The sequence below is a fragment of the Miniopterus natalensis genome, chromosome 17 (genome assembly GCF_054644295.1).
Source record: "Miniopterus natalensis isolate mMinNat1 chromosome 17, mMinNat1.hap1, whole genome shotgun sequence".
Classification (NCBI taxonomy): Eukaryota; Metazoa; Chordata; class Mammalia; order Chiroptera; family Miniopteridae; genus Miniopterus; species Miniopterus natalensis.
This window is the reverse complement of record NC_142097.1, coordinates 21,062,924-21,073,903: the sequence shown is the minus strand read 5'-3', so window position 1 is coordinate 21,073,903 and position 10,980 is coordinate 21,062,924. Positions and strand designations below refer to the sequence as shown.

At 40.3% G+C, this 10,980-nt stretch overlaps 1 protein-coding gene across 1 annotated transcript in view; it reads right to left on the bottom strand.

Moving 5' to 3' along the window:
* Positions 1-10,633, bottom strand: part of HEATR6 (HEAT repeat containing 6) — a 29,935-nt gene extending 19,302 nt beyond the window's left edge. Inside the window, exons 1-7 of the mRNA XM_016202052.2 lie at positions 10,376-10,633; positions 7,810-7,917; positions 5,941-6,081; positions 5,338-5,453; positions 4,381-4,495; positions 1,415-1,516; positions 364-501 (exon numbers count right to left, since the gene is read on the bottom strand). Of these exons, the coding sequence (XP_016057538.2) occupies positions 364-501; positions 1,415-1,516; positions 4,381-4,495; positions 5,338-5,453; positions 5,941-6,081; positions 7,810-7,917; positions 10,376-10,633 (978 nt within the window). The remainder of the gene's footprint in view (positions 1-363; positions 502-1,414; positions 1,517-4,380; positions 4,496-5,337; positions 5,454-5,940; positions 6,082-7,809; positions 7,918-10,375) is intronic.
* Positions 10,634-10,980: the final 347 nt, after the last annotated feature.

The window sequence follows — 10,980 nt, the reverse complement described above, 5'->3', positions numbered from 1 at the left end:
TGTACTAGGACATCAGAGTGGATAGTTGCAACAGAGACCTAAAATATGTACCAGCTAGCTCTTCACAGAAAAGGTTTGCTGACCTGTGATCTTTAGCGTTTGAGGGATGAGGAGGCCTGGCTTTGGGCGTAAAGTGAATACCCATTTTTATAGCTGTTACACTGACGAGATATCTTAGAAGTAGAAGATGCTCTAACTGGTATTTTCAGCACTGTAGTGAATTTAAATTTACTATGTTAAAACCCATAAATTCATTCAACTTCAAAGTGAGTCTTTGGCACAGTAGTAATGCAAATCATAGAAAACACAGAGCAAGCAATTAAAAACAATCTGCAACTTATATCTAAATAGATGTAAATGTACCACAGTTAGTCGAGAAGCACTGGATTCTGACAGCTGCAATTTGACGGTTGGTCGCCCATCATACTGAGGAAGCGGAGTGGGGTATAACACCGTGGGCATCTCTATGTTTATTCCAGGGAGTCCATGAAACATGGATTTCTAATGAGAATGATTAAGAAAACACACACAAAAAAACCCCATAAATCAAAAATCAGAATTATTCATTATATTCTGGATCACATAGACAACAGATTGTTTAAAAGCTTATTAAGGAAACAAAAATGGGACAAAAGTTAGATAGCATGTAGGACTTAAGAAGAGTTTAATCTCATCCAGTTAGATGTGATTTGGTCAGATCAGATTAGATCTGATTTTATTTACTTATTATTTTTATTTATTAATTTTAAATTTTTATTGAGTTTTATCTAATTATTTTATCTAAATATAATTTTTAAATTTAGCTTATCCATGCCCCACCTAGATATCTGTCTGCCTATCTATTTGGCAATAGGGGAGATGGTACAGGAAAAAAGTTAAAATTTTAGTCATGATAAAGCTAAATTATCCTACATGGCTTTAATCTGAGGCCAGCACAAAGCTTCTTACTATTTTCTGACTGAACTGATGACAGTTGGGTCCCCAGAGAGGCTGACCTGACTTTCCCACTGACTGGCAGGCTTAGAAGCCAAAAGACGGCAGCCTACTGACTCACATCTTGATTGGCCTGCCTACTACGTGGGGGTGAGAGCCAAAAAGCCCTGGTTCTTTTTCAAATACAACCAGGTTCAAGATAATCTAAAATTTAATTATCTTCAGATTATATGCAGTCCCTTCCTAAACTAAGATACATACATAAAATTTTAGAATTTTGATATAGGTACTAAAGCAAGATTTCTTGTTTTCAGATCTTAATTTTAAATATGTTTGAATATGAACAGTTTATTCTTCTCTCTTAAACTATAATACCCTAAAACTAGCCTTGTAGTGATAAAGTGGTCCTTATGCCTGGGGTTTAAATAGAGAAGACACTAATCATAATGAGGATGTGGGGCTTAAAGGGCCAATGCCTTACCTTTAGCACAGCTAGGAGTGCTCCAAGTTCATCAGTCTGTGTCAGTTTCATCTTCCCACCATTCAAAAGAGACTGTATACCTTTTAATGCATTTTGTAACAACTAGGGGGAAAAAGGAGACCAAATTAAAGGTAAATGAAGTTTGGTTGTCCAGGGATCAACTTTCTACCATCACTTATGATGTAGAAGAGAAAATGTCTTTAGATGATGAAAAAGTCCTTAGACAGGGAGGGGGAGGAAAAAACAAAAAAACAAAAACAAAAACACCCCACAAAGACCCAGAGAAGAGATATGATGAATCACTATTTTCTAGAACAGAGTGCTCTTATTGAATAAGAGTGGCCTTATCGTACATGTTTATAAACCAGCACATACCAATGGTAAGAAGAAAAAGAGACTTTCAGTGGGAAGAATGTGATAGGAATGAAAAAGTGGCAGCAGAGATCAGAAGCAGGGAATTTATAATTCAGTATCCTCAGCAGCTCTCAAAGGCAAAGAAATGAATGTGAGAGCAGGTTTCTGGAGGGCAACTCTGATCAAGATTGGTTTTAAAAAAATATATGTATCTTTATTGATTTCAGAGAGAGGAAGGAAGAGTGAAAGTGAGATAGAAACATCAATGATGAGAGTCACTGATCGGCTGCCTCCTGCACGCCCCCCACTGGGGATCGAGCCCGAAACCCGGGCATGTACCCTGACCAGGAATCAAACTGCGATCTCCTGGATCATAGGTTGGTGCTCAACCGCTGAGCCACGCCAGCTGGGCAAGATTGATTTTTCAACTCAGTAATCTCATTTCCAGAATTCTGTCCTTAAGAAATACTCTTCACATGGAGAGGATGTAAACTGTAGCCTTTTTGAAATAGTGAAAACATTGAAAAAACTTCAATTTCCATCAATTATGACAATGATTATACAAGAAACTAACCCTCTACTACCTGCAAAGCTCAACAATAATAGCAAGCACTTTGCCAAGCATTCTAATTGCTTGCTTTCATATACTCCTCGTAAGACCCCTACAAGGTATTTATATCCTTTGTCCCATTTCACAGGTGAGGAACATGGAGGCTCAAGAAATTAAGTAAGCCCTGCTGGTGTGGCTCAATGGTTGAGCATCGACCTATGTTCCTAGCTCTCTCTCTCCTTTCCTCTCTCTGAAATCAATAAAGACATATTTTTTAAAAAAACACAAAGAAGTTAAGTAATTTGTCCAAGGTCTCCCAGCTACAGAATTAGAAAGCCTAAGGTATAGCAATAGGTACTGAAAAGGGGTCCAAGAGATATTAAGCTTAAAAAGGAGAGAAAGTGGCAAAACAACATATTAGCATGTTCATTTATATAAAGAAATCTGGGGGCATGTAGAACAAATTGTGCCTAGTGGTTATATCTGAGTACAGGACTTTAAGAAACTTCATCATCTTAGATCTGTAATTTTTTATATGTGCCACTCAGAATTTTTTTAAAAATATATCTTTATTGATTTCAGAGACAGGAAGGAAGAGAGAAAGAGAGAAACATCAATGATGAGAAAGTCAATGATTGGCTGCCTCCTGCAGGCCCCCCACCGGGGACCAAGCCCACAGTCTGGGCATGTGCCCTGATCAGTAATCAAACTGAGATCTCCTGGATCACAGGTTGAAGCTCAACCACTGAGTCATGCCAGCCGGGCTGCCACTCGTAATTTAAAATATGTTAACAGCCCTGGCTGATGTGGTTCAGTTGGCTGGGTGTTGTCCAGTACACTGGGAGGTTGCCAGTTCGAGTCCCAGTTAAGGGCACACACCCAGGTTACAGGCTCGATCCCCAGTAGGGAGTGTGCAGGAGGAAGCCAATAGAAGTTGAACTCTCACATCGATGTTTCTCTCTTTCCCTCTCCCTTCCTCTCTCTCCAAAAATCAATAAACTGTTCTTAAAAAATAAATAAATAAAGCCCAGCCGGGCATGGCTCAGCGGTTGAGCGTCGACCTAGGATCCAGGAGATCGGGGTTCGATTCCCGGTCAGGGCACATGCCTGGGTTGCGGGCTAGGCAGCCAATGAATGACTCTCTCATCATTGATGTTTCTATCTCTGTCTCTTCCTCTCCCTTCCTCTCTCTGAAATCAATAAAGATATATTTAAAAATAAATAAATAAATAAATAAATAAATATGTTAACAAATTGTCATATTTGCATTGGATTTAAAAAAAAAAAAAGAAATAAAATACTGGAGATATTATGGAACCTATTCTTTTTCTTTTCATCTAAAAGGCAGTTGCACCTTGGCCAGTGTGGCTCAGTTGGTTGGAAGGTCATCAAGTACACCAAAAGGCCCAGCCAGGCGTGGCTCAGTGGTTGAGCATCAACCTAGGAACCAGATCACGGTTTGGTTCCCGGTCAGGGCACATGCCTGGGTTGTGGGCTCGATCCCCAGTCGGGGGCATGCAGGAGGCAGCTGATCAATGATGACTCTCTCATCATTGATGTTTCTATCTCTCTTTCCCTCTCACTTCCTCTCTGAAATCAATAAAGATATATTTTTTTTAAAAAAAGTACACCAAAGGTTTTGGGTTCGATTCCCAGTCAGGGCACATACCTAGGTTGTGGCTTTGATCCCTGGTCGGGGTGCATAAGGAAGGCAACCAGTCAATGTTTCTCTCTCTTTTCCTGTCTCTAAATAAATAAATGACAGATTTTAATCTGAAACTATATTGCTTTTATAGTCACGAGAGGGAAAATAGTTTTCTTAAAAAAACCTAGAATTGCAAAACAAAAAACAAGCAAAACAAAAGAAACAAAAACAATTTCTTGTAATTTAAACTTGAAAGATATGATTTTAGTCTTAGGTTATCAACATTTCACTTATGCCTATATCTCTAGACAAAACTAATACAGCAACCAAATTAAAATCTTTGATAACAGCTTCTGTACCACCGCTGCTTCTAGTCTCATCTGTTACATTCACAAGATTAGTGGTAGACCCACCTACCATGCAAAATGTGATATCATCCATATCAGATGATTTTGGAGATTGTAAAGTGGTCAAGAAAGCTTGGAAGCAGATATTCTGGTAGGGCTCTTCCAAGTACGGCTGGCCTGGCACACTAAAACACATACAGAGAAAGCAACTCAAACTCAGTCTCCTTTGAAATGGGGCTTGCAAAAGAGTAAGAATTAAAAGTAGCAATAATATAGACTAATGGAGATGGAATAATACCCTTGAGTGACACTGTATTATTAAAGATTGTGCACTTTGGTTAATTAATCACTGTTAATCACTGCTGTGGGACAGGCATAAGACTCAAATAAATAGGAAGAAGAATAGTTTCCATAGGGAAAAGTTACAGAAGTTTATAGTGGAAGAAATATGGAGAAAGAAATCTTATTTAGTTCTGCAAGGGAAATAATGCAGAAAGATCAAGTCAGAATCACATAGCTGACCCTGCCTTCCTAGTCACTGGACAGCACTGCAACATAGTCAAAATATCATACATCAGTCCAAGTCTGTGCTGCTCACTTTCTGCTGCATGAATTTACAGCTGGGCATCTGTGAATGGTTCCATTTTCTTAGAAGAAATTGGCCTTGACAGAAAAAATTCCACCAAAGCTTAAATTCATATGAATATATCCTTCTAAAAGACTGAATAAGATTAGAATTTATACCAGTAAAAGGAAAACTTTGACATACTGCACATATATCACTTCTATTATATTTTAGGGATATGGTCCTAGTCTATTTTTCCTTCATTTCTTTTAAGCTTTCTTTACAAACAATATGAAAGTTAAAAATAAACAATATAAGATATTATTAGCAAAGAACATGGGAAATGAAAAATAGGTGCTTTTTCTAAGTTGGCTCTGGCTTCAGACAGATTGAACCAGCTACCAAGAGTGCACAAGAGGCCCTATATTATTACAACTGGGAAATCTGATTGGATCCACATACCTGAGACATAAGTTTGCCATACAATGCACTGCAGCTCTCCTAACTTCAGGATCAGGCTGAGCCAAGTCACTCAATTTCACCAAGAGTCCACTCTTACCTAATAAGTCTGGGAGGTACTAAAACAAAATAATAGCCAATGTTGGTCAAAGAACAACTTCTGAAAAATATTATTCTGTAGACAGATTTCACTTTTTAATTAAAGGGCAGTTAAGTACCAAAAGACTAGCTGCTGGGTAAATCTTTCAGATGGGGATGCAAAGAGATGCCAAAAGACATCAGTAAGGACCATCACTCCCAGCCTAGGTAGCTACTAAAGTATTTAGTCTTGGCTGCATAGCTGAAGGGTAATGATAAAAATAATAATGGTTAATATTTACCAAGTGCCAAACACTTTACAAGTATTGTCTCACTTTATCCTAAGAGGAACTGTTTTACACATGAGGAAATAAGCCTCAGAGTGGTTGAGTAAGGGTTGCTCAGCACATCTAATTAATGCAGGACAGAAGCCTGAACAAAAAGGCCTGTTAGTTCAGAACCTAATCCTTCAAGAAAACAAAACAAAACAAAACAAAACAAAACAAAACAAAACACAGTTTAAATTACCTTTTGACATTTTGAGCCATTGCAATAAACCAGAGCTGCCAGTGCTTGAAGAATTTTCACATGTGTCCAGGGGCTGCACTGTTGAATAGCAGAAATCGTATATGCCAACAGGAAATCCAGGTTCCGTTCATCAACAATCACCTATAAATAGAGGAAAAAATATAAACGATCTAACTTCAAAAAACATTTTTAATCCTTTTCAGACATGTATGCTAATTTGAATTAAGCTGTGTAAGAAAGAGTGGTGTGTCCATCTTTTTTGTGTCAAAAAGATGAGCTCTAAAGGCCTTGAAAGTCTGATCAAGACAGGGCCTTCTCCTGACCTCCAAGTCTTGTTTACTTCTTCCCCTGACCCCCTCTACTCAAAGAAGAATCTGGCAAAGTCCTTTTAACTTTTCCTTGAACTAACCAGACACTGGCAGCTGTAAATATACAGATATGTAAGACTCAATCCACTGAAATTTCTTAATTCAACTAAATTGCCTTATAAATAGTAAATGTTCCACAAATACATTATGAGTAAATGTCTACTAAATAGCTACTAGGTCTCCGCCATAATGTGGCAAATACAACAGGAAAATGTGGCATACCCCTGTCCTCAAGTTGTTTATAATCTTGTCAGGACAAAGTAGGTTAATCTAAACATCAACTCACAGACAATTGAGATAAACTGTCATCAAATGCTAGAGAGTTCATTAAGAGCTGTAAATGCCATAGATGAGTAGAAATTATTCCTACTGCCAGTGTGACAAAGATGATATACCTGAGAATAGCAAGCATTCAGAAGCTATCACATCAGTCTCAACAATTCTAAACTTGAAAACAGCCTTATTCCATTTATGAAGTCACATGCAGCAGACACTGTTGGTAACCTACCACCATTTACTTCCTCATTTTTTGCTGGCTGAGTAAATTTTGTTTAGGTGTCCACCTCTCCCATATGAGACCTGAGGGTAAATCCTAAGTAGTCTAACACAGTGGTTCTCTACTAGGGTCAGTTTTGGCCACCAGGGAACATTTGGCAATGTCTGTATACATTTTTTATTGTCACACTGGAGGGATGCTACTGGCATCTAGTGGGTAGAGGCCAAGGATTCTGCCAAACATCCTAGGTGGCAACATGGAAAGATGCCAGTAATCCTCTTATTTTTAAGTGCCCCTAGAGCTGTCTCAGCTTGGGGAATAAATAAATAAAAATTATTTAGCTACTCTGGGTTGGCTTTCTGTTTCTTGCAGCCAACAGCACCATCAATTACATAATGCTAATTAGTAAGTTTTGTGTGAACTACATTCATATACTCATGTAGTATCTTATAGTAATAAACTTAATGTTTTAACTACTCGTAAAAAGATAATAGATTTGTTTAGCAAGTTGGAAAAGGTTCTGAAGGGAGCTATAGTACAGACTTTGATATAAATAAAACGGGTGTTTTTATTTAGCATCCTGTTACCCCTCTCCTCCTCCCAGCTACTTCTCATGCTTTATAAAGACCAAAAGTAGACCACAAAAATGGCAGCTTTGAGAAAGAAGAAAAAAATACTGGTAGGAGAAGGGTAGGGGAATGTTTCAATTTATTCTTAGATGTATCTTGGTCAAATACATCTGCCATGAAAAGTCCTAAGACCTGGAGGCTTGAATGATATTGGTTTCTTTAGAATATCTCTAACGCAGAAAGTTCTAGAATTGTGCAGAATATTTTTTTTTTGGTCAGAGTTTTATTTGTTTTAATATCATTCTTAGGAGCATTTCCTTTCTCTTTAGTTTCTCAAAACACCAGCCTATCATACCTACCATGGATGTAGTATTTCAAAGATACTTATTCTTCTCAAAGTTCACAATCTGAATTCTAAAGTTCCATAAATGATTACCTGTAACGTGTTAAGTAAATGGTGGGTAAGCTGAGACACTTTGCTGACAAGATGATTCTGATTAAGAGGCACCAGTCGGCAAGCTTGGACAAGAAGAGTACTGACATCCTACCAAAAACAAAACAAAAAAAGACAATGAAAGGTGATATATCTATTAGTCAAGTGAAGAACCACCCCCCACAAAAGGCAAATGGTAAAATAAAAGTGAATTTTACACTCAAAATGGGGAAAGATGAAATTTGATGCAAAAAGTAAGAAATGACAGCACAAAAACAGGATGTGCTAAACAAGAAGGAAAAGAACTAATATGGTTTTTGTCAGGCTAAAGATTCCCAATTCTCCACATATGTAGAGCCAGTATAATTAAATAACTGAAGAAAGGCTTCCATAATATAAGAGCACACACTGAAGTCAAAATACCAAAAAAGCAGCAAACCAGATTTTCACTGCCACTGGAAAAATCAGAAATGACACTTGTATGAACTTAATGTAAAATTAGGGAATTCTAAAAAAAAAAATAATAAAAAAATTGCGCTATTCATTCATTCATTGACGTTTTATTGAATAAAAAGGCTCTGAGTACCTACTATGTGCCAGGTAGTATGCTAGGTTTTTGTGCTCCAAAGATAAACATATTTCTGAACTAAAAACCTCAGATTCTAATGAGGGAAACGAAGTACTTACAAATACTTAAAGTGACCTATGTGCTGAAAGAACTAAGTCTAACCTCTGAGGAGATGGTAATTAGGGAGGTCTTGTGGAAGTGACTTTTAAGCAGAATCTGAAATGATTTGAAGGATGAGTAGAAATCTGCAAACAGACAAGGCTTGAAAGACACTGCAAGCAGAGGGTATGGTGTACAAAGACCTGGAATACTAGTGGGAATGATACACCCAATAGATGCCTGAGGAACAGTGAGTTGTAAATGACTGCACACAGGGCACAAAAGGAGCAGTTACAGAACAGGAAACTGGAAAGGCACATAATTTTGATGCAAAAATATCAAATTATACAAATAAAAGTCCCTAACTACTCCCTTATTTCCACTCCTCTCCCTTGAGACACAAACTATTACTTTTTGTGTGAACTCTTTGTACCTATAAATGTACATTAAATTTTAAATCTCCTCACCTTATATTGGTCTCATACTGTATGAATTGTTCTATAACTTGTTTTGACCATTTACCAACATGTATTGAAGATCTTTCCAAATCAGTTTTACTACTCTAATAAGATTTTTTTTTTCCCACTAAAGAAAAGGTCACGCTGGCAGCAGAGCAAAGAATGGTTTAGAGAAAGACTGGATTGGAGGCAGGCGATAAGTTAGAGGAGACATGTGGAATAGTCCAAGAAAGAGTTATCTGGCCTGAGGGCCTAGGGCATTGGCATTAGGACTAGAGAGGAGGGGCTGGACAGATAAATATTTATGAGATTGTAAAAATTCAGATTAGATACGATCTGGAAGGAAGGAAAGGGGAAGAACCAGTTTGTGATCTGGCAGACTGTGCATGTGCACGTTTGTGTGTGTAGGGAAATAGGACAGGTTGGGGATGGTGTGTGTATGGAGATAACTACAGTGGTACCTCGGTTTTCAAATGTAATCCGTTCTGGAAGACCGTTCGGGTTCTGAAACATTGGAAAACCAAGGGATCAACAGCCATCAGCTAGGCCTCAGGATCTTGCCCTCAGCAGAAGCCATGGGGCATGGTCCACCTTGGAGGCGCGCTGGAAACTGAAACATTTACTTCTGGGTTTACGGGGTTCCTAAACAGAAATGTTTGTCAACAGACACGGTGGGAGATGTTTGAAAACCGAGGTACCACTGTACTCCTTTTTAGGAAGTGTCAAGTTTGAGGGGCCTGTGAGCACCAGAAGGTAGTGGTATGACTGGGTCAAGAGTTCAGGGAATTCAGTAAGTAGTATCCAAGGCCTGATGTGTATGAATAGTGTTACTCAAAGTACTTCTAAAGAGGAGGCCGAGGGCAGAGCTAGCATGAAGGAACAGAAAAAGGCAGGAACTTCGCGACACACTTAGGTTCCCATCCTAGCTCCGCCTTTGCCAGCAATACGATATTGGATCTTTATGAGCCTCAGCGTTTTTATCAGTAAAACGGACCTACTGATACCCACGTTCTAAAGTTCCTGGAACTGTACACAGGAAAGCACGGTACCTGGTCCTACACCAAGTACTCAGTGAATAGTAGTAATGAACTTTATCTACAAAGTATTCCGGATGCAGGGAGTGGAGCGGGTAGGGACGGGAGAGGGGGGTGGTCCGGCCGGTGGAAACAGAGATGCCACTGGCGCTGGTATCAGAGCAGAATCCATCAAGTTGGGTTTAGAAAGATACAAGTTTGTAAAGCACTGCGGGGTCTTCCAGATCGAGGAAAGAGAATGAGCCACGGTCGGAAGGAGCAAAGCAGCCTGGAATTAAGTAATGCGAAGTGGGGGTGAGAAAAGCCGCGAGAGGCAGGCGGGAGCTCCCCGCCGGGGTCCCTGAGGGGTGGGGTCGGGGCCGGCGCCGGCGGATGCTTCTGGCGTCCTCTCCGCCCCGCACCCCGCCTACCTCCGGGGCCACGCCGCCGCCCTCGCTGTAGTTCTCGGAGATGAGCTGGTCTAAGAGCAGGTGGATCTCGGTGCGGCAGGCGCTGCTGTCATCCGGCCGCAGGGCGCAGAGCCTGGCAGACAGGCGGCGGAACCCGGCGCCCTGTTCCCGGGGTAGCTCCCGCGGCGCCTCCCGCGGCGGCCCGCCCAGCAGCGAGCAGGCGACTTGCACGGTCGCCATGTTTCCTACGTAGAACGTGGGGAAGTACTTCCGGGGCATCCCTGTCTCCACGCTCCAGTTCCGGAAATACCTGATTTAGGCTGGAACCCGACGCGTTAGGGTTCGAAGACCTTGGGGAACAGCTCCGGAGACTGGTGCCCTGCATATAAATAAGTACTCGTCAGAAATTGGCTTGGAGACTTTTCCCCACCTCCTCACCTCTCCCTGAGCCCCGACTGAAAGGTGGAGACTCTCTTTGGCCTCCCAGGAAGCTTGTTCCTTGGCAGAGCTGACATTCCTGTTCAGTACTGGCCTTTCAGATTCAGGTTGGAGTTGGAAAGGGGCCGTTGTGGGTGGCACGGGCAGAAACTGCTAGTTCTACTCCATTCCTCTACTTACATCGTATC